The sequence below is a fragment of the Talpa occidentalis genome, unplaced genomic scaffold (assembly GCF_014898055.3).
Source record: "Talpa occidentalis isolate TD23 unplaced genomic scaffold, MPIMG_talOcc4v2.1 talOcc4.7, whole genome shotgun sequence".
NCBI lineage: Eukaryota > Metazoa > Chordata > Mammalia > Eulipotyphla > Talpidae > Talpa > Talpa occidentalis.
In genome coordinates, this window is record NW_023605083.1 from 124,915,850 (window position 1) to 124,938,181 (window position 22,332).

Sequence of the window (22,332 nt, forward strand, 5' to 3'; positions counted from 1 at the left end):
TTGATCTTAGAGCCAAATGGTTGCACCTTGAGTACAATTTCTAAGAAAAGAATATTACATTGGTAGCATAAACAGCCAGCCCAGGGCAGATGGTGGATTAACTCAGGGCAGCAACCTGTTAGACCCTCAACCTACAGTCCATACTTCTCTCTCTCCAGAGAGAGGTGTACAGCCTTCCAAATTTCAGATACCATCAGACATCAAAGTGAAAGAAACCCATTCTTGCCAGACCTTCCCTGAGGGTGGGGTTATGAATTAGAAATAAGTATAACCCTCTGGTTTCAACACATACAAAGCCCTGCGCTAACAAAGGTGAAAACACACTCCCTGCCCCCCTCCCCCCACGAGCTTGAAGTCTTGAGGGAAGGTGGGCAGGAAAGCTTCACTGCACCTTAGCTCCTATGGGGGTGGGGCGCGGGGAGCGGGCAGAGCACAGGCTGTTAGAATGCCCAACTCGGGGGAAGGAGACTGGAAATACTGCTTTTGATTTCACAAAACAGCATCCCCCAAATGACCTCAGCTTCAATGTTTCCACCAAATGTGGTAGCCACTGGTCTCATGTGCACTGAGCACTTGGGGAAACACATTAGGAAAAAAGTTTAAGGGATTATGGAGTGGTCTGATCTAGGGATCTCCAGCCATGTTGGTGTCTTGGCATCAGTTGCATCTCAGGCCTGCAAACCCCACGTCATGACCTCCATGCCCAGAGACACAGAGACTCCAAAAATAAAAAATAAACTGGAGGGAGATGGCGGTCATTCTGACTTGTAGACCACCATGGAGAGCCAGGAGGCTCAGCCTCACCCTGCTTTTGCTTCCCACTGCCACATGGTGTCACTGTTGACAGTGTCTTACACCATCCCTCAGTCCTCAGGTTCTGCAGAGCTGCTCCTGGGTTGGCTGCAGGAATCTCTGAGAAGGACAGTTTGCTTCCTCCTGGCTTAGTCCAGCTAGGGATAAATCCTTGCCTGGGTTTTTAGGACTACAGCTCTTAGAGTCCAGTTCTATGGATTATTCCTCCTGAAAGGCTGCTCAGATTTGGGGTCTTCCTCATGTAGAAATAGAGCTTCAGTTCCCTTCCCCTCCTCAGGGATCCTCAGAACCAGGGACCTGGCTGCTCCTCCTTAAAGCACAAAGGGTCTCAAAGCACAAAGGGTCTCATTCCAGCTCTTTTCCAGAACCCCATGCACTGCAAGTTTCTGATCATACTTTTTCTGAACTAGAAAGCAACCAGCTCATACTTAACTAGAGTTACTCTGTTTTCAGAGGAAGAAGCTACCTTTAATACCCCAAAATTTTATCCTCTTAAGAAAGTCAAGATGACTTTCTAGTGTCTTTCTTAGACTTGAGGAAACACAAGTTAACTCTTCCTTACTATAGGGATAGCAATAGTAGTTCTCTGTAACAGGATTATAGTTGGAAAGACACGGCACAGTACTTGTGAAAACACTGCTGTGGTGTTGTGTACATGTGTTTACAAGGATCAGGTTTTATTATGACACTAATAATGCTGGTGGTAATTATACCCATAATGATTATAAACTTAAAGCAAGAGTCAGAAATCCATGGCAACCACTGCCGCCTTGAAAAGTCATATACACAGTCTACACCTCCTCTGCTCCGTTGTGTTCTCTCTTCCTCCTTTTCTACTCCTTTTCCTCTTCCCTCCTCTACTTTTCCCCTCCTTTTATTCATCAGATTGAGGACCACAGCCAGCAGGATGACCAACTGTCCCAAGTTTGTACTGAGCTCAAGGGTTCCTGGGACGTGGGATTTTCAGCACTAATATTGGGAGAGTCTTGTGCAAAATCTGGAGGAGCTGGTAAGCTCACTGAAGGTGTTTCTCAGCCACGTCAGGGCCTTCTGAATTAAAGAAGCTGTGAGGCAAATTGTCAAGTTTGCTTGGCCCAGAAGCCCAGATCCTGTAACTCTGAAGCAGGCTTGTTAAGAAAGGGGAAATGCCAGTTGGTTCTGAAATACGTATAAATGGACAAAACTCATTGTGGTTCAGGAAAGCTGATGGAAGGTATTCAAAAGAGGACATTTTAAGTTAAGGTGATTTTAAAAGATAACATGGTGTGAGAAAGACATTATCCTAGGGATTCCAGATTTCTAGAATTCCAGAAATTTCAGATTTCTGCCTCTTGAATTCTTCCCAGAATAAATCTCACTAACCTCAGGAAGATTTTTTTAAATTAGAAAATATTTGCAATGTTTTAATTGTGGTAAAACAAACATAATGTAAATTTACCCTCTTAGCTATTTTTAAGGGTACACTTCAGTATTGTCAAGTACAATTCACTTGCACAACCAGTCTCCAGAAACTGTGGCTGTGAAACTATAGACTATGGTTTCATCTGGGAAAATCGAAACTTTGTCCACATTAAACAAAACTCCTGGGCCTCCCCCGTGGAGCAGCAGTTGAGCGCTGGGCTGCGAAACTGCCCACAGCCTCTACAGCTGCTCCCCTCAGCAGTGTACTTCATCACTCTGCCTGTTCTGCTCCCGCTCTGCCTCTGGTGAATTCTCTCACCCTCCCGCGCTTCTGACTGTACCCAGTGCTTGTATAAATTAAATAAATCTTTAAAAACAAAACAAAACAACTCCCGATTCCCCAGCCCCAACCCCTGGCAGCCGCCATTCCACTTTCTGTCTCTATGAATCCGGCTGCTATGGGTCCCTCAATGGAGAGGAATCACATAGAACTGTCTTTTTTTATTATTATTACTTTTTTTAAAAGAATTATTTATTTATACAAGCACCTGGTACAGTCAGAAGTGCGAGCGGGTGAGAGAATTCACCAGAGTCAGAGCGGAGAGCAGAACAGGCAGACTGACAAAGTACACTGCTGAGGGGAGCAGCGGGCGGCAGGAGAGGTCTGCGCGCCATGTGGGACCCTCGCCCGGCGGGTGGGAATCAAACCGATGCTGCAGAGGCTGCGGGCAGCTTCGCAACCCAGCGCTCAGCGGCTGCACAACCGGGGAGGCCCTAGAACTGTCTTTTTAACGACCTCTTAGAATTAGAAACTGAAAGAGCCACAACTTACCCACGCCGCTCATCTCCTTTTGCTTCTTTTTGCCACTATAATAACTGTGGACAAGCATCCTAACATCTCTGTGATACTTAACTCACGGTCCTCAACCTCTCATGTTTAAAACTACGCTTATCCAGATCCCAAGCCTGACCAGTTAAGTCAGAACCTCAGGGAGTAGAGGATATTGCAAGAGTCATTTAAAACAGAACCTACCTGCATCCACTTTGGATAATTCTAATGTACAGGTGTTTCTCATTTGCGAGGAAGGTGGCTGTGGCTGCCTATTTGAAAAGCTGAAAGGCAGGCTGAGATTTGGCAAGTCAGAGAGTCTAGGGTAGATAGTCTTAACATTTTTAAACCTTTGCAAAAAGTGCTGTAGTATGTTTGTCATTTTCTACCAGCGGGGATGGAGTTGATCCCGCCATGGCCTGAAGGAGCGGAGCAGATGCACTCTGGAGATGGCCCCCCCTGCAGTCTACTGCTGTCGTTACAGCCTCCCCTTACAGCCCTCTTAAAGGAGCGCTGACACCACCTACTCCCCTCCCCCACCCTCTCTTCCTGCCAGGTTCATTCAACAAATACTTCTTTCCACCCCCCAAAGATTTATTTTTATTTGTTTGTGCATACAAGAACTGGGGTGTAGGCCAAAGGTTCAGGGTGGGTTGTGTGTGCGTGTGAGGATTCACCAGAGACAGAGTGGAGAACAGAACAGGTGGATCTACTGAAATACACTGCTGAGGGGAGCAGCAGGAGAGACAGGAGTGTCTGCTGCACCATGTGGGTCAGCTCCCTGGCAGGGGATCAAACTCACGCTGCAGTGGCTGCCGATAGCGTCATGGTGCAGCGATTTAACCCCTTGCAGCACCAGGGAGGCCCACTACCCACTGCTCTTAGAGCAATTAATTGCCCATGCACAGCTTGTGGACCAATGTGATTGGGTTAATTTTTGTCCTTAAAGTAGTCCCAGTGTAGATTAGTGGCCAATCTGATTTAAAAACTAGGTTTCACAGCCCCTCCCTACCCCTCGCACCGTGTTGTGTCCCTCACAGGGAGGCTGAGCCTGCGGGGTGTGATTTAGCCTTTCATGTCCAACCCTCAGTACTTGTGCACTTGGGGCTAACGTGCATTCACCTTACAGTTTCTGCACAATAGTGATTCTGTTTTCTCTCTTCTCACTGCGGGGTTTGGGCCTCTGCTCTGCATAGCCAGTCCTGCTTACAGTTCTTCCCGCACCTGGGGCCTAGGCTTGGTGCTGCGGTGCTGGTGGGAAGGGAGGAATACTTCCAAGGCTTTTTGGGGGTGGTCCTGACCACTCACGCCCGGCCCGCTGGAACCCAGGCCCTGCGGAGTGGACTTGGTGTGAACAGAGAGGGGTGAATGTGTCAGTTTCATTCTAGCCCAGGAAGAGCCTGTTCTGTTCTGTTCAGCCCCCCGGGTGCCCAGTAGGCCCCATCAGGTCCCTGCAGCTGCCTCCCCAGCCTGCCCTGGCCCGTACCCCCCAGCCCAGCCTATAATAGAGTAACACCATTGAGACGATATATGATGCAACTTTATTTTATTATTAGGACAGGACAGTGGGCACAGCGTGGCACTGCCCAGGCCGGGGGCGGGGTGGCAGAAGCCAGCACCTAGAAGGCACAGCTGCTTTCCACGAAGCGGCGACACTTCATGACCCGCAGGTACGTCTCCGCCTTGTGCAGGTCCTTCTTGAAGCAGGAGAGCAGCCCGTAGTTCTTGAGCAGCGCGTCGTCACTGCGCAGGTTGGTGTCAAACCTGTCGTAGGTTTGCTTGAGGAGCTGCCCGGGCCGGGAGCTGCCGTCTTCCAGCTCCTGCGGGAGAAAAGGGGGAAAGAGACGCCGAGTCCTTGCGAGCTCTGAGGCCAAGGCTGCTCTGTCCAGAGAGCGCAGCATTTCTGCTCCCCCACCCCCAAGGTTACCCCAACCCTCAGCTAGTCATTGAGGGTCCCACACGCCATCCCCACCCGCATCAGGGCCAGGATGCCCTCTTCCAGGTCCTTGAGCTTCTCGTAGAAACGGTCCGAGGTGCCAAACACCAGGCTGTTGGTGAAGACCCGGCTGAGGAACTGCACCGGCCCGAGCCAGGACTGGATGAGCAGCAGCGAGAAGCGGAGCAGCTCCATGTCCTGCGGGCAGGGGTGGGCGGTGGTCATGGGCGATCCGTCACCCCCACAGCCCCCATTCCCTGGAGAGCAGCACCCCAGGGGGCTGCCCGGATTCCTGCAGCAAGAAGGGGTGATCTTCTTAGGAAGTGGGGAGCCCCTTTCCTTGGTGGGGCACAACCACTCACAGATCTTTGCTGGGCCTCGTCCTTGCCGGTGGGGGCTGGGATGGTCTCCGAGAAGCAGAAGGCAGCCTGGGCGTTCTGGATGGAATATCTCTGTCCCTCCGGGATGTAGGCGCGCTCCTGAGGGAGGGGACCCCCGTGCAGGGTTTATTTCCACCCTCCGGCAGTTTATGCTCACCGCGTGCACCTTCAGTTAGTTAAAATAACCCTGAACTTGTGAGTTTTCTCCCGTGATGTACCCGGGGAGAGGGGTCCACCTTCCTGCCACCCCCCGTGAGCACCCATTCCTGGGGAGCTTACAAACTCTTTGTAGGTGTCAGCAGCCAGTTGGTGAAGGTGCTGGGCTCGGAGCACAGCGTTGGCAAACAGGCTGGACAAGGGCATGGCCGGGAAGGCGCCCACCTCTTGAGGCCAGGGCAGGCAGAGCAGGATGAAAGCCAAGAGCACGGAGGTCCGAGGGCCTAGAGAGAAGGGAGGCCGAGGTGGGGCCCAGAGGCAGGAAGTCAGCCTGTTCCCTGCCCCAGGGGCCTTCCCTTCTCCCCTCAACCCCCAGGGACTGCGAACACTTAAAATTTAGCCAAATGTCTGGGTATAGCCGCAGGAGGGGCAGCGCCCCTGTCCATCTGCAGCGTCCCCACACTACCCCTCAATACACATCAAACCCAAAGGGATTTTAGGGGAACTTACCTGCAGCCATTGCCACTGGGTGAGCTGTCCACGGGACCCTGAGTGGTTTGGGAGCTTGGTCCTGGGATCCTGGAATGGGTCCCCTGCTGGCCCTTTTTATACCCTGGCCCCTTCTCTCCCTCTCTATCCCCGCGTATTTGCTGTATATATTTATGCATGGGACCATGATGGCCTGTGCTGATGGATAATTTAGAACCTCCTCCCACTCAGCCTGTTCCCGCTCCTCTCCTGGGGTCATGTCCCTCAGGCTTGTCATCTTTTCCTCTCCACTGACACCAGCATCGTGAGGGGTGTGTGCTCAGGGGCCCAGCTAGAGAGACCACCCAACTGTCCTCTTTTGAAGGGGGATGTGGCAGAAGGGGAGGGGTCTGAGTCCAGGCAGGCTCTGGCTGGGGATCATGGTGGGCCTGTCCCCCAGGGTGAGAGGGCCCGACCTGGACCCCAACGGGGGGACGATTTCAGATGGCTGTGTGGTGAGATGTGCCAGCCCCCTCCTCACCCTCCATGCCTTTCCTCCCCCCTGCACAGCTCCCCTCCACCCACCAGATTCCACACCTTCACCTCCAGCCCCATCCACCCGCCTGGCCCCACCTGAGGCAACTGGGTGCAGAGCTAGTGCTGGCAAATAGAGGGCGCCAGCCCCACACATCGCCCTCCCCTCTCCCTTCTGTGGGGGCTCCCCGGAAGGGTGGGGCAAAGAACCAAAGCTTCAGGCAAAGCCTCTGCTCCCGGGACCAGCTGCTGAGATGCAAACCAAGACGCAGAAATGCCTGGAACAGAGACCACAGGCGTCTTCCCGCGGCCCTGCCACCACCTGATGATCTGAGGTGGAAGAGCCCTGGAGGGCTGGAGTCTACTCCCCAGCCCTGAAGCTCAGGGCACAGCACCCTGAAAAATGCTGCACCCAGTCACTGCCTTGTCTTCGCGTTCTTTCCTCTCCTTTTCACATCCCTGCGGGGCCCACCAGGTCGTGCTGCGCACGCCTGTGCCCCCCCCCCGGGCCCTCACGGCCACCTTGTGAAGGGGCATCTTCACAGCCCCATTTTACAGAAGAAGATATCGAGGCCCAGGGAGGCCACCTCAGCGAAGGCAGCTCTCCAAAGCCTCCCTCTCCACGTGTTGCACCCCCCAAGCCCTTTCTCCAAAGCAGACTGGATGGAAACCGCTGCTATTTTAACTCGCAATCCCTCTGAGCACCGAGGCCCTGCCCCTCATCTCAAAGGGCCCTTGGCGCCTTTTGTCCTCTCCTGGGGGCGGGTTGTCAGCCCTTACTTCCTAGATGAGAGAGGTCCAATCATGGGGTGCATGTCAGAGACCTCACAGAAAAGCAAGGCTGCTCCCTTCCAGCCTCCTGGTGCCCAGGGTCCCCAATTTCAACATCTGGAGGTCACCGGCATCAAATCACCCCCAGGGATCACCACAGGAAAGAACATAGCCCCTTCCACCCCTGGAGTCTAAGAACATTTACCACTTGACCCAGTGGGAAAACAAACAAACGAACAAGCAAACCCTTGTAGAGTGGTTGGTTATGCCGTTGGCAACCGACGTGGACAAGTCGAGCCCCGGAGCACCAGCGCCTGTGCCACCTCCCCTGTTAGAGCCAGAAGATAAAGCTTCCTTGTTCCCCATCATCCTGAGCCAGTGCCCAACTGGTACCCCTGGCTCAGTATCTCCAGGGGAGGGCCTGGGACCTATAGGAGCTGTTCCCCAGAGAGCAAGGGGGGGATCAGAGGGGTTCTCATCAATGAAACTGGCTCTGAGGAAGGTGGGGCCTTGGGGCAGATGAGGACATTCCTTTCCTCTTCTTTCTCCAGTTCCACCAAAGAGGGTCTCTGAGTTCTATGCAGCCTGCCCCCCCCAAATCCCCTTCCTGCTACGTCACCTGGCCGAAAGGGCACTGACTTGGAATGACCCCCGACCCCCGTGACAGGCTTCTAGCTGATGCTGGAGAGACTTGTATGTGACTGTGGACCGTGGGAGAATTCTCGGCCTTCCCCTAGGAGTGAAGGGTACGGGCGGCGCTGCTCAAGAGCCACCCACGGTAGGCACGGGGAGGTGGAGCTGAGGCTCCCCGCACGAGGCAAGTGACTGCTCGGAGCAGGTGGGACCCGCCAGGGCAGGGGAGCCTCTCTCCTCACCACACCCACCTCAGTTCACCCCAGAATTAGCTGGACCCCTGGGACTCCGGGAGCGCCGAGCATATGTTTGTGCAGAAGGTTACCATGGTAGCCATGGGACCCAAAGACGAACGACTTGAAGGGGGTGAGGGGGTCTTGATGGTTCTTTTCTCAAGTCTGGACCTTTTCAGTGATGGAGACACACGTACGTTCAGTGCGTGAAGGACAACTGTGAATTAGACTTGGGGTCTTCCCTCAGGGCTGGGAAGTCAAGCTCTCCTCTGTGGGGCACCCTTTGGGCCAGAGCCGCAGCTGCTCCAGGTTCAGACTGTCCACTGACCTCCTGGTGGCTGCCAGAGGGGAGAGGCTGTGATTGGCATCTCAAGATCAAGAGACTTGGGGTGAAACCCCTACTCCCCGCCCCCAGCATCTTGCTTTTTCCCCCCTTTATAACTTGGAACCCCTGGCTTTCAGGGTGTTCGGAAGTCCTCTAGATGCCCAAGACGCGACTCCCTTCGGAGTCCTCTGTGCCTGTGGTGGAAGTTCATACAGCTCTTTCGGTCCAGAAGGGACCCCTTCAGGCTTCTAGAGCTCTGAGTTTCAAGTCTGAGGGGTATGAAGCAATCTCATTTTTAAAAAATGTTACTTTTTAATTTTTAAATGAAGTGCTTTTTTCTTACATTGTTGCTCATTTTGGCAATCTCGTTTTTCAAAGTCATGATCGGCCTGGGCTGAGGAACAGCTTCAGAGGGCCCGGGGGCAGCTTTCCACTCCCTTCTTGGGCTCGTGAAGGCCACATGTCCCACCACTAGCTCTGTCCAACCTTCCTTGAGGCCCGAGGCAGGGATGGACGTGCTCCATCTCCTCTCTGCTTCCAATGCAAGTCTCAGCACCAAGCTAAATGCACTGGATCAAGGTCTTTGGTGACTACTCTGTGGGGGTCCGAAGCGAGAGATGGGGAGGGAGATCCACATCCTGACGCTGGGGACAGGGTGAGGCCCATTTCATTCAGAGGACACTCAGCTTAAGGACATAAAGAATCTCTGAACATCCAAGTGGTGGCTCCCCAGTCTGGCTGTGGACGGAACTTTCTTCTGTGCAAAGCTAAAACTTGTTCGATGGAAGCAGAGGCAGCTGAACCCCAGGCATTTGAACCCCAGGATGAGGACCACAGGCATAAGAAAATCAGCACAAAAAACCCACCCGGTGTCACCCGATTTAATGAAGCAAGTCTCATCTTCCCTCACATCTGTATTGCACGTTTCAGTGTGCATCAAGTTTTCACTTCCTTTATCTCGCCAGACCCTTGGGTTTGCCAGAGGGTTCAAGCATGGAGGAAGGGCCTTTGGGGGCACTCCTGTGTGATGGGGGTGTTGTTTTCACTGGTTCAGGATCTCTGAACAATCCAGACATGCGTAGCAATCTACCTAACTGGCCTGACTAAGAATTTCCCACTCTGGGGAGGGAGTTCCATTGAACAGGAAGTAGCAAGAACCAAGGTGCTTTCCTGGTGGGTGCCCCTGGCTGGAAACGACCTTTCCTTCCTTTGATTTTATTCTGTTTTTCTTTTGGGAGGGGGTGTGTGCACTTGTGTGTGTGGACATCTTACTCCCCTTACAGGACTATAAGCTCTTTTAGGCCACATGCTTGCTTTTCCTTTACCCACTCATTCATTCATTCATTCATTCATTCATTTTCTTTTTTTGTGCATGACCTGGTTCAATGAGTACTTGCCACTCCTTCCATGTGCCAGCCACTGTACCAGGCAGGTGGGCACACAGAGATGAACAGAAGATGCCATCCCTGCTCTTCTGGAGCTTACAGTGTCTGGGGAAGAGACAGTAGCAAATATATACATAATAATGGTAAAATACACACAGTGGTTTTCCATTGTGCAAGCTGCCCGGAGGGAAATAGCTAAGCCACAGAGGGGAGAGACAGACCCCGAGCGAGGGAAAAAGCAGGATGGATCGTCCCAGGGTCAAGAACTCGACAAGCCTTTGCTGGGGGCAAGGGATGTTTGGAGAGACAAACTGGCTGGCGGTGCCAGGTGTGCGTGTTGTTCTTGATGCCCTACCAGTCCACTTAGTCTAAAATAGCAACTACATAAAAGAGGAAAACAAGGACAGGAACTTTCAATGCATGGCGAAACACACATGAAAAAATTTCAGTGATAAAAGTACCAGGCGGCTTACTGGAGCTGGTTCCCACACCCCCAGTGTTCTACACAGAATCATGACTCGCAGGGGCTGAGCCCGAGGCTGGAGCTTGGTCTCCCACAAAGAGAGAAAGTGCTGTTAGTTTCAAGAGAAAGACCTCTTTAAAAAAAAAAAAAAATCCTTTCAAATTGCGTTAGGATCTGTCTAACGTGTCTCAAACTCTGCATCCAGGATTTAGTGCTTGTGAATCTGTGTTCTCTAAGGCGTCACCTGAGTTCCAAGGAAAGGCTTTTGGGGTGGAGGGGTCGCTGAGGCATCCCAAGTAGGGGGTTGGTTTATTGGTTTTTGTTTCTGTTTGGAGTCAACAGCAGGATTTGCCTGGCCCTGGAGCCGGCGGGTGCAGACAAGGCACTCCCCAGACACAGCTCCGAAGCCAGTGACTGAGACGTGGGAAGAGAGCAGGGCACCTGCAGTGGAATCTGGGATCCCCAAACCATCAAGGCCTTGGAGACCCTCCTCAGAAGGCGGGGGCGCCTGGCGTGACAGTCAAACACAGGCAGCTTTTCATGTTTTGTTTTGTTTTTCTCTCACCTCTGATTCTGCTGGAAAAACACCCCCAGCCTGGCAGCACCTGCAGCGAAACAGCGGCGGAAGTCAAGCTACAATGGAGGAGGAACCGGGCTGGGCCCCGGGGGACTGGCTGGATTCCCCCAGTGGGCAGGGGGCATGTGCCCACCAGGGGCCTCAGGCAGGGCTGCATTCTGGGGCGGGGCAGGCCTGAGCTGAGCTGTGCTCCGCAGCGGAAGGCGGACGTAAGGCCCAGGGGCACGACATTGCCCCTCCCCCCCCAAGAGGGGGCCATCGGAGCTTCAGGGCTGGTGAAGCCAGGGAAACCTTTGGAGGTGGCCAGAGTTTCCCAGGGGTGCTCCTCTGTCTGCTCTTCCTCCTCGCCTTCAGAGTCTCAGTGCTTCAAAGTCCTTCCAGACTCTGTGGTGTGGAAAGGATGCTGGCGTGTGACTTTCGGCCGGTTGTGCGAGTTCCCTGAGGCTTCCATTTCCTCACTTATAAAAGGAGGAGGGGGCGGCCGGGCCCTGGGGTTCTGCTGGGGCTCGGGCAAGATAATGGGAATGAACGTGGAGACACTGAATAAAATAGCATAGCATTTCACTACCTTTACTTGTTTGTTTTATTTTTGGTTTTGCTCTGACATTTCAGAGGGGTGCAATATACAAATATTTTGAGGATCAATGAAAGATTTTCATTCACGTGCTATGTGCAGATGGTCCTGACACCCACAGGTACTTAGGCCAGAGTTCATAGACCTGCACAGCAGTAGGAAACAAAGTCAAGTTTACTGTGGGATCCACTCACTCAAAAACAGTCTCTGCTTCCACCTCCTGTCCCTGAGACAGTCCCCAGCACCGCCGGCATCATCAACCCTGCTTCCACTGCCCACATCAGCTCTGGGGTTCCAGAGACCAGCACAACAACACCCACGGTATAAGCCCTTAAGACAGAAAAACAGACCAGGGCGGGCTTCTCCCTCACAGCCAGGAAGGCCCTGCCCTCTGAGGGTGTCTGGTGGAGGCAGGCTTTGCTGTACACAAGGCTGTTTGCCAACAGCACTTCCAAGCATTAGGGAAACTCTGTTCTTCAAAGATACGAAGTAGACTTTCAGTAAGGCCAAGGCCTCCTACCACCGGGGGCAGTCCAGGCTGAGGGAGACCCTGCAGGGGGGAGAAGTGAAGATGCTCCCCACCCCCCACCCCCCAGCCGGCTGCCCAGGGTCCCTGGTGGAGGTAAGAGGACAGAATTAGCGCCACTATGCAAAGCAGCAGGAGAGGAAGGGCTCCAGCTCAGTGGAGGCAGATGCCAAAACAAGCCAGCTCGCTGGACCAGCAGCCAGGGAGGGAGTCAGGCCCGCGGCTCACCTAGCCTGATTCCAAGCGGATGCCACTGAGCTGCTTAGGCCCCAGACCTGGGTGCCTCAGCCACCTGCCCCACCTGGAACTCCTAGGGAAGCTGGGAATGCTGGTGCGTGGTTCTCCAGTTCAGCTGGCAGCTCCGTGAGGGCAGGCCCTTCTCCCATCAGAGTCCAGCGCGTGAACGGCAAAGAGGGGTTTGGGGGACCCCCACAAGGTCAACAGGAAATGGAGCACCACCTGGTCCTGTATGCAGAGGCTAATTAAACTAGGGCTCCCAGTGGTGAGCCACTCCCAGAACTCCACAGCTGGCAGCTTGGGGCCCTAATTTGTAGGGCCCCAGGGATCATTTTATGGGGTCCTTAGGGCCCTAGGGAGCCTCTGCTGTGAAAATGGGGAAGTCTGAGTGGATCATCTGACTAAGAACCCCCCAAACTTCACTCCAAAGTCTCTCCCTTTAGGGGTACCTCTCTCTTACAGGGTTCTGAGTCAAACTTAAAATAATGTGCAGGCTTGATGGAGGGCAGGGGTGAGGGTGTGGTCGAAGCAGGGGAACCCTGTCCTCAGAAACCTTCTAGTTTAACTGCAGCATGAGCCAGCCTGGCAGCTGAGGCAGTAGTAGCTACGCTGAGCTGCAGGGGCTGGTCCTGACGGGGCTTGGGGCATCTTGGGAGGACTTCCTGCAGGCAGAGGGCTCTGAAGATAGTAGGACTAGGATGTGGGTGGGGAAGGCTAACTCCTCAGGTGGAGCTCCCTCCTCATGGAACAGCAATCAAGTGCTGCTTGTTGGCTAAAGGGTATGCAGGAGAAGGGTCCCCTGCTCCCACCTGCCTCGGGGCTCTCCAGCTGCTCTGGACTCGCTAGGGAGCAAGGAGGAAGAGGCCTTCAGAGAGGAGCCTCGAGTGAGCCCAGGAGTGAGCCTCAAGTGGGGCCCATGAGCCCCATGTCCATCAGCCCCTCTCACGCCTGTGGGCCCACAGGTGCCCAAACACTTGTGCCCAAATAAGTACTCTCCTCCACCCCATGCCCACAGATGTCACAAGCCTGCGTGTGGTCCCTCAAAACACACTGTTTATTCCACGGGAGAATGGACTCAAGGCTCCCCTGGTGGGAGAGCGCGGGAGAGGACAGGAGAGGGACGAAGCTCTTGGCAGTCCATTTGTGGCCAAGGGAGATGGGCCGGGCTGTTCCCAGGCTCTGCAGGAGGAGGCTGGTCTGCTCTGAGTCCATTGCGGGTTCCACACATTCTCCATCGTCCCCGTCCTGAATGTGGGCTGGGTCCCCACACAGCACCCCCAGAAGTCTGGGTCCAGTCTGTCCCCAAAGAAGTCTTGCTCCAAACCACTGTCCTGTGGCCTTGTGCTCCTGTCCCTTGTGAGAGTTGGGACCAGGGCCTGGGGGTGCAGGCGGGTCCAGTGGGTCAATTTTGGAGACCAATTCGGGTCTGGGGCGGAGGGACAGGCTGGGAGCCAGGCGGCTCTGAAGCAGTCGGTGAGGGCCTAGCAGGCTGCACCCAAGGCATCGGGAAGGCTGCTCATCACTCCTGGCTAGGGTGCTCGCCCACTGACCACTTCACCTCCCCTGTCCGCAGAGTCACTATGTCCTCATAGGTGGCTGTCTGATCAATGTTCAGGCCCTGGAGACACGGAATAGAAAGCTCAGGTGTTGCCTGCTCCCCAAACACCCCAAAAATGGTGACCGCTGACCACATGACCCTCAGGACTCCAGAGTGTCCTGCTCCTACCTCATAGGTGTGATCTTCTTCCATCCCAGATTTGCTGTCATCCTGGGGAAAGGGTTGGAAAGCAGTGTTAGCTTTCCCCGCCTTACCCACTGCTGGGCAGGCTGGAGAGGGCCAGGGAGATTGGCCTGGGGTGAGGGTGAGGACCAGGGGTGGGGTGCCCTCCGCAGGAACAACAGACTGAACGAGGGAGTGCTGAATAGGCGAGTCGACAGCAGGCTCTGGGGCGGGGCCAACAGGGCAGCAACAAGGCCTGGAGGTGAGCTCTGCCCCTGGGGCCTGCCCCACACTGGCCTCCCGGCCCCCGTGGTCACCTTGTCCAGCAGCAGGAAGATGGGCACCACGATGAAGAGGATGATGAGCAGGGTCTGGATCATGATGATGCCATCTTTCAGCGTGTTCCGCCGCTTCATCTGCTCCACCGTGCTGAACCCTGATGGGAGGTGCGGGCCAGTGAGGCTGGGGACCCACATTTGGACCTGCGCCCCTCGCGGCTTGCTCCCCAGTGGTCTTCTTGGGAGCTCTAGATCTTCCTGGAGCACGTGGACCCCTCTGCCGGTGTCAGGCTGGAGTGGGCAGGGGTGGGGCCAACTCCAGAATCCCCCACCCGTTCTGCTTCCACTAGCCTCACCCTGGGGCGGGAGGGAGGCCCGCACCCACCCATGACTCGAAGCTCTGTGCCGCAGCCCCTCTCCGAATTCTCTTCCGACAGGCACTCTTGCTGGCAGAAGTAGATGCCGCTGTCCTGGGCCTGGATGCCCCGGATGATGAGGGTGGAGACGTAGTCGTCCTGTTTCTGCTGGATGTGGCCCTTTTCCTTGGGCAGCGGTGTGGGCTCTATGTCCATCTTCTGTGTCCAGAGCCAGGTCACATTGGCCTGGCTCTCCATGCGGCACGTTATTGTCACGTTGGCACCCCGTTTCCTGGCCACAAAACGTGGGGACTGCCGCAACCGGGAACAAGCGCTTCCTGTGGGCACCAAGGCTGGGATGGGAATGTCTTCCTGACACCAGCTGACCTCGGGCCTGGCCCCTGGCTCAGCAACCCACCCCCTTGGCCCTCACTTCTTCTTACAGTGTGGAAAGACCTGGAGGCAGAGGTGTGGAGAGTCAGGCCTCGTGATTGGCCACAGGTCAAACCACTGGGCCCCGCCCTCTCTGACTGCTCCCCCCTAACCCCCTACACCCCGTTTCATTTTCCTTTAGGACTTGGAACCTGATGACAGGGCGCACGCCTACTCCAGCAGCCCGGTTCACCCCTGGGCCCACCTGGCCTGCAGCTCCCGCCCCTCCATGCCCCAGGCAGCCCTGCCCGCTGAAGCCCTGAGGGTGCTCCCCACTGCCTAGGGAACAAAGGACAAAGCCTTGGCTGGACGATTGAGGCCCTCGCATCTGTCCCCTGCTAGCCTTTCCTCCATCACCTTCTGCTGCCCTCCTGCCTGGACCTGCTCCTCAGCCCTTTTTTTCAGCCCAGCATGCTCTCCCCACCCGCCTACCCCGGAAGCCCCCCTCCTGCCTCCCTTCCAGTGAGTGGCCTGTCAGTGTCCCCAGGGTTCCTTCCACAGCTGAGGCCATCTCCCCAGCTAGACAGATCTGGGCCTGAGTTCGGGTGGGGTTCCCTCTGGCTTCCCCCACCCCCAGTGGCCAGGACGGGAGCACAAACACCAGCTTGTGACAGGGGAAGGCCAGGGGAGGTGGCCGTTCAGAGCCAGGCTTCAGAGGGGGAGACCCTAGGAGACCTGGGGAGGGGAGTCCTGGGTGGGCAGATGCAGGGGACAAGCAGCATGGGACAGTGACCAGCACTGGACCCAGACACACTTGTCCCCAGAAGGGGTGGGTGAAGGTGCTGACCTCTGAAATTCTGGTGCAGGTTTCCTGAGTTGGCTGCTGGCACCGGCTCACCTGCTGGGTGGGAGGAAGAAGATGAGGTGCCCCACCCCCTGCAGACCCTCCACGCTCCAGACCCACTTCCTCCTCCCGAACCGTGAGCTTCAAAGCTCCTCAATTTGGGGCCTCGCTGGTGGCCTAGGGGTTGAGTCTCAGCATTACCACTGCTATGGCCTGAGTTCCATCCCCAGCCAGGGAGCTGACCCCCATATGGCACAGCAGACCTCTCCTGTCTGGCCCGCTGCTCCCCTCAGCAGTGTGTTTCAGTCGATCTGCCTGTTCTGTTCCCCACTCTGTCTCTGGTGCATCCTCTCACTCCCTGCCCCTCTGGCTGTACCCCAGTTCTTGTATGCATAAATAAATAAAAATAAATCTTTTAAAAAACAAAGCCCCTCAACACTCTGGGCCCTGTTTCTTGGAGACAGGAGCAGACTCCTGTCTTGGAGTAGACTCCTGTTTCTTAGAGACGGGAGCACCATTTGACCTGCTTCCCAGCCCTCCCCTGCCTTTGACCAGTCAGAGGGCGCCTGAGTGGAGGGCGCCTGACAGGAGGAAGGCACAGCTGGGAGGACTCTCTCTTCCAGACACGGAACCTCTTCTGGAACATGAAGCGTGTTCCAGGGGTCCCCTGCCTCCCGCACCCAGTGCCCTCAGAGCCTGCCTGGGGTGCACCACACTCCTCTCCCTCCTGGGCCCAGTTCTTCCCCATCATGTCATACCACGACCCCTCAAGCCCAGCTCAGCCTGACACTCTCCAGGCAGGAGAGGGGCTGGGTCCAATGCTGGCCACGGTTAGCCTGACTGATACAACAGACCCAGGCCCCAGAGCAGTCGGAGGGAGGTGGGAGGCAGAAAGTGCAAGAGACAGAAGAGGAGGCGGAAGAACGCTGGAGACAGAACCAGTGGAAACAGACAGCGGAACCAGCAGGCCATGTTTGGGGAGGGGGCGGGGGGGGGGCTCTACCTGAAAGGAGCAGCAGCAGAACCGCCAGCCAGGCGCTGGGCATGGGAGACAGCGCCAGCCCCGCCATGGTCGCCGCCCGAGTCTGGCCCCAAGCTCACAGTAACTACCGAGGCTCCAGGGGAAAACGTGTAACTGATCAGACTGCAGCCTGTGCCCTCCCCGCCTCTTCCCCATCAGGCCTCTTCCTGCCATGCAAATGGGGACCCAAGGGAGGCACCCGCTCTCTGGGGACCCTGGGGGAAGGCAGGCTCTCTTGTCAGCTGGGCTGTAAGGTTCAAAGTTCACCCTTTGGGCTCCACAGCTGGGGTGCACAGTGGGCATTGGTGGGAGCCAGGGACCTCTGAGTCTTCTGTGGGCTGCCCACAATGTCTCCAACCCACTAACGGTCACGCGAGGGCCCCCAGCCTCCGGCCCGGGATCTGTATTCCCAAGCTCTTGGCTGAATACGCCTGGGCCCTGGGGATGTGTGTCAGCGGGGCCCCTCTGCCCTGGACGGGCCTGCAGGAAGAGGCCCGAGGGTGCTGGGGGCAGCTATGGGCCCAGGCCAGGCACCTGAAGGGGCCTAGAGCACAGCCTCTTGGTTGGCAGCCATGTTGGGCTTGGGGAACTGAGCCTCCCTCGCTTGCTGGGGGTTTACTGGGAGCTGCCACAGGCGGGGGGGGGCTTGGGTGCAGAGGGCTTAGAGAAAACCCTCCGTTCAGTGAGCAGAGCTGCTGTTTACAGCTGCAGGGCTCTTGGGTGGTGGCCTGGAGGTTTGTGTGGGGGGAACCCTGAGGGTCAGAAACTCAAAGGCTGTGGCTTGATCTTGCCAGTTAGCAGCACGTTGGCTGGAAACACAGTGTGCAGGAGCTCGACTCTCTGCCCCTGCCCCTGGGTGGGACCCAGCCCTCACCCCCTGCCCCACGAGGAGGGTTCCCTGGGCCGTTGCAGTCCGCACAGCTGTACACAGCAGGCAGGCATCCCCCAGCCCCACAGTCGGGCCCTGTGCCACCACTCCCTGCTCCCTCTCTTCTCACTCTTGTCTGCGCGCTGTCTCCTGCCCTCAGGAGGAGAAGCTGCCGAATCCCATTTTCCCCGCCACCTCCCAGGCTTTAGTTGTCACTGGGTCTGTTCAGGTTTAGGGACATGAGTAACCACCTCCCGTGCCTGCGTTGGCGGTGAGGAAGGCAGGGGTCTGGGTGCTGACCCCTCAGGTCCTGGCATAGGTGTCCCGGGCACGTGGGGGGCCGGCCCTGAGGAGAACTGAGCCGTGGAAAGTGGGGCCAGGATGGTTACGGTTTCATCCAAGGAACAGCTCGTTCTGGGCAGCCCCAGATGTTCTTGCTGTTTCCAGATGTTCCCAATGAAAAAACATTTCTCTGAAAAGGTGTCAGATGTTCAGGTCACAGAACAAACAGCCCAGGAATATAAACATCACCTGAGGTGAGCCTGGGGACCGCGGGCCCCAGGTACTGGGGGGGGGGGCAGACCCAGGGGTCTCTACCTTTAGCAGGTTACCTCCTGGGGACGGGGACCGTGGTTAGCTTTGGGGCTAGTGTGCCCCAAAAGTTGGAAGGATGAGGGGGGAGGCTTGGGGCTCTGTGCTTGTGTGTGCTCACATGGCACCCGGCCCAGGCAGTGTGGCGGGGGCCTGACCAGGAGCGGGTCCTGGGGCCCAGGGGCTGGGAGGGGGGGCGCTTGGCATCTTCCAAACACACATACGTCCACATCCCCCGAGGGCGGGATGTAAATGTGTCCTTTGGACTTCATTCCCATTCATGCCAGGCCAGGATCTGTTTGCAGGAGCGGGTGGGGGAATGGGCTCCCCATCGCCCACAGGGTTATTTGTCACAGTTGGGGCTGTGCTGTTCCCTCCCCAGTGACAACAGCGCTGAGCTCTGAATGGGGCTCGTGACGCCCTTTCTTTCCCAGAACAGGAGGCCTCCTAACGTAAGCCCCCGGCTACCCTGGTTGCAAACCCCAATATCTGGCAGCCCCACCCCACCTTTCCAGGAAGACAGCCTCAAAACAAGGGGGGAGTGATGGACGGGGAAAGACAAGGAGCTCAGGACTTGGAAAAGCAATAGAGCAGGGACCCCAGCCACTCTGGGAAGGGTGGGAGGTGACCTCAGTTTGGAAATAAGGACTCAGGCCCCCGGCCCCTCCCGGCGTCTCCCCTTCCCCCAGATCTGCTGGACTAGCTGTCCGGCCAGGGTCTTGCCAGTTCAGGAGGGCACAGGCTTGGATCCTGGCCTGCAGGGCACCAGCCAGAAAGTTGCCTGCTGGTTCCTAAGAAGGGGTGGTACTGCCACACTTGGGAGCATTTGGAAATCCACCAGGGCTGGTGCAATGGTCACAGTGACCGACGGGAGCCACTGGCATCCAGGGCTGATGGCACCAAAGGCCCCGCGGTGGCAGGGACAGTGTCTCACAAAGCCGTCTACCTGCCCAATAGCACCCCAGTTAAGCAACTCTGCTAGCAGCTTAGTCGCCTCATTTGTGTGAAATAAAGGTGACAATATGCCCTTCACAAGGCAGTTTTGAGACCCCGGAAATCCTAGTGAAGAACCAGGCGGCCAGGTCATCAGGGCCTGGCTGGGTTGGGGGTGCTGGAGGAGGCAGGTTTGGGAAGATCAGCCTTTGGCATCTGTATTTTCCGCCCAGGGGCAGTGCTGGGGGCCTGCAAGCTCTCCTATCCTTGTGGCTGCTGAGAAGTGAGAAGGAGCGCCTGCCCAGGAAAGGCTCTGCTCCTCAGAGCCCTGGTGAGGAGCTCAGAGAACCCAGCAGGGATGCTAGACCCCACCCCCCCCACACACAAAGGGGCTGCAAGATGCAAAGGGGCTGGGCCTCCCTGGTGGCCCAGTGGGCTGAGCCCAGCGCTATGAAGCTGGCTGCAGCCTCTGCAGTGTGAGCTCGATTCCCGGCCTGCCAGGGAGGTACCCACATGGTGCAGCAGACCTCTCCTGTCTCGCCCGCTGCTCCCCTCAGCAGTGTATTTCAGTCAAACTGCCTGTTCTGTTCCCCACTCTGTCTCTGGTGAATCCTCTCACCTCCCGTGCCTCTGGCCTGTACCCCAGTTCTTGTATAAATAAATCTTTCAAAAAAAAAAAAAAAAGATGTGAAGGGACTTCGGGGCCAGGCGGAGACACGTGGCTGGCAGAGGAACTTGACAGGGAAGCCTGGGGGGTCAAATTTGTCAGTCCCCTCCTTTTGTGTGCCATGTCACCCCAGAATGCAGGAAAAAAGGGGGTGCAGAAACCCTGCCTCATTGTTGGCTAGTGTGGAGGAATACCGCCCTCCTTTTGGAGTCAGAAATCCAGTTGTAGAAAGAAGATGACATGTAAACTTGCCTTTGGCCCACTGGGATTGGGGTTGAACCTACTCTAGAACGCATGGAACCCTGGGCTCTTGGGGTCGGGGTCCTGTGGAGGCTCTCTGAGGGGAGGGAGGGCCCACACTGTGAGCCCCACAACTGGGGCCTCTGGGGGAGCAGAGAAGGAGGCTTCCAGAGACGAGGGGTTTGGGACGCAGGGTCCTAGGGCCTCGTTCCTGGAGCTGTCGGGGGTGGGGAGAGGCGCGGGGCCGCCGGTGGGGGAGGAGAGCAGGAGGCTGGGCTCCAAGCCTCCTCCTGGTGGAGGGAGTGGGGCCCAGCGTATCCTGCCTTCCCCGACCCCAGAGGCTCGCTCTGTCTGCCCAACTTGGCTCCCGTCCTCCTGGCTGTTCCCGGCCGGTCTGGGTCTGCACGCAGCGGCGCAGAAGGAAGACGCCCGCACGTCCCAGGCGCCACGGGGAGGCTTTATTATAAGAACTGTACAAAGGACCCAGGCGGTCGGCCTGGCTTGCACCTGTTTCCCACCAGGACTCGGCGGCTTGGGTGTGGGTCTGCAGGGGAGCCCGAGATCTGCGCGACGTCCTGTCCCACAGGTGCTGCAGCTCTGGGGGCCACGCCGGCCCGGGGCGGGCAGGAAAGGCAGCGGGCAGGGTGCGGGCCAGGGACACGGCTGGCCTGACCTCCTGGCGCGAGGAGGCGGCCTCCTTCCCCGGAGAGCAGGGCGGGGCAGCAGGTCTGATGGAGGAGCCAGAGCAAAGGGGAGGCGAGGACTCGGCAGCGAGAGGGGGCCTAGGCCGGGCAGCAGGAGGGCAGAGCCGGACAGAGGCAGGGTGGCTCGGGGGGCACCGCATACACCCCAACACACGTGTGATGTTTTGGAGGTTTTGCTGCTTCCTGAGTTTAATCAAACCGTTCACGAGAAACAAGAAGACAGAAGAGGAACTGCCAGGGACTCAGTGTGCAAACTTACCACATTGTCACGCTCACACACACTCGCAGCACAGGCACGCTCACGTGAACGGGCCTGCGCACACCCCGGCGCGGCGGGCACTGGCACATCCCCACACCCCTGCCACGTGCCCGTGCGGAGCGGGTGGGGCCCGAGGCTCACACACTCTCACACACAGGCACCAAGCGCCACACGGCACGTACACAAGGGGGCGAATCGGGGACCCCTCCTCCCAGCGGGCCTGTCCGGGAGCCAGGAGGGCCTGGCACGGCCAAGCCCAGACCAGCAAGCCAGCAGGGAGCTGCCTGGCTTTCCAGACAGCAGCAGAAAGTTGGAAGGTTGGACCTAAGCTGGGTGGGCCGTGCTCAAATCGCAGCGCTGAAAATAACCCCGCTTGACTGTAGCGCTCTTAGGAGCACTTTGGGGGGTGGGGGGCAACAGGGAGGAGGCGGAAGGGCGCTCTGAGGCTTGGGGAGACTGGGAGCCCCAGTGGTGCTGATGGAGGAGCCAGGAAAGGAGGGAGGGAACAGGAATCTTCTTCCCAAGTGCAGGGTCCTCAGCCCCATCCTAGACGTGGGTGCTCAGGCCAAAGAGCCCCAGACAGTGATTCATGGGGGTGGGTGGGAGTGGGGGTGCTTCCTAGGAAAGACAATTCCCAACTGGAGCCCTCCCTTGTGCTCTTCCCCAAGGGGGCTGCAGGGACGTGGGGGTTTGGACAGTGGACAAACCAGGAAATTGTTTCAGGACCCACAAACCCAGACTGATGTGTCAGAATCCAGCAGCCAACCAGGTTTGCAGAGCTATTTCTGGACCAATGACATTTCCCTTTTCCAGAAAATTCCTGAGTGGGTAGGGCGGCCCTGCATCTGACTCAGGCGGAGGGCTGGCGGGCTCTTGGGTCAGGTGAGCTTTGTCTGTGACCGCGGGACTGGAGGCCTGGAAGGGGCCAGTAGCCCTTAAGACTCAGGCGGCAAGAGGGCAGCCAATCCCTCCGTTGTAACCTGGCTCCTCCTCCAGCGGGGCAGAGATTCTGATGTTCTGACTCCCCTGGGGCATCAGGGCCCGCAAGGAGGTGAGAGCAACTTGAAGGCAAAATCACAGTGGCAGGAGGCTCGGGTCCAGCGTGGTGCCCCTGGGATGCAACCCCCATCTCACACGGTCTGGGGAGGCAGGCGCTCCAGCCTGGGTGTCAGCCCCATGGAGGCCAAACCCAGTCCCCTGTGAGGGAGCTGGATCAGCCCCAGACTTGCAGCCCTGCT

The 22,332-nt window shown here is 56.8% G+C and overlaps 2 protein-coding genes across 3 annotated transcripts; both read right to left on the reverse strand.

Annotated features, from left to right (window-relative positions):
* Positions 1-4,662: 4,662 nt before the first annotated feature.
* LOC119231053 (somatotropin) lies at positions 4,663-6,035 on the reverse strand. Its single transcript, XM_037492678.1, has 5 exons — positions 6,026-6,035; positions 5,639-5,799; positions 5,342-5,458; positions 5,016-5,177; positions 4,663-4,863 (listed from the first exon to the last, which is right to left on the reverse strand). The coding sequence occupies exons 1-5, from the start codon at positions 6,033-6,035 to the stop codon at positions 4,663-4,665; spliced, it is 651 nt and encodes a 216-aa protein (XP_037348575.1).
* A 7,251-nt stretch (positions 6,036-13,286) lies between these two features.
* Positions 13,287-16,881, reverse strand: CD79B (CD79b molecule). Of its 2 annotated transcripts, none has more exons than XM_054688919.1 (6): positions 16,815-16,881; positions 15,815-15,865; positions 14,625-14,933; positions 14,279-14,397; positions 13,968-14,009; positions 13,287-13,859 (listed from the first exon to the last, which is right to left on the reverse strand). In XM_054688919.1, exons 1-6 carry the CDS (start codon positions 16,879-16,881, stop codon positions 13,761-13,763), a joined length of 687 nt encoding a protein of 228 aa, XP_054544894.1. In that variant the 3' UTR covers positions 13,287-13,760. The 2 variants fall into 2 exon arrangements, with proteins under 2 accessions (XP_054544894.1, XP_054544893.1); XM_054688918.1 differs by having other exon boundaries at positions 15,815-15,868.
* Positions 16,882-22,332: the final 5,451 nt, after the last annotated feature.

Bases quoted from the DNA above. Each gene is read 5' to 3' on its own strand.
- LOC119231053 (XM_037492678.1), bottom strand. The intron at 5,459-5,638 runs GTAAGCTCCCCA...CCCCTCCCTCAG, and splicing joins CTGACACCTACAAAGAGTTT to GAGCGCGCCTACATCCCGGA. The intron at 5,178-5,341 runs GTGAGTGGTTGT...CCCTGCCCGCAG, and splicing joins ACGAGGCCCAGCAAAGATCT to GACATGGAGCTGCTCCGCTT.
- CD79B (XM_054688918.1), bottom strand. From the start codon at position 16,881: ATGGCGGGGCTGGCGCTGTCTCCCATGCCCAGCGCCTGGCTGGCGGTT. The intron at 15,869-16,814 runs GTAGAGCCCCCC...CCTCCCACCCAG, and splicing joins TCTGCTGCTGCTCCTTTCAG to CAGGTGAGCCGGTGCCAGCA. The intron at 14,010-14,278 runs GTGACCACGGGG...CCCTTTCCCCAG, and splicing joins TCTTCCTGCTGCTGGACAAG to GATGACAGCAAATCTGGGAT.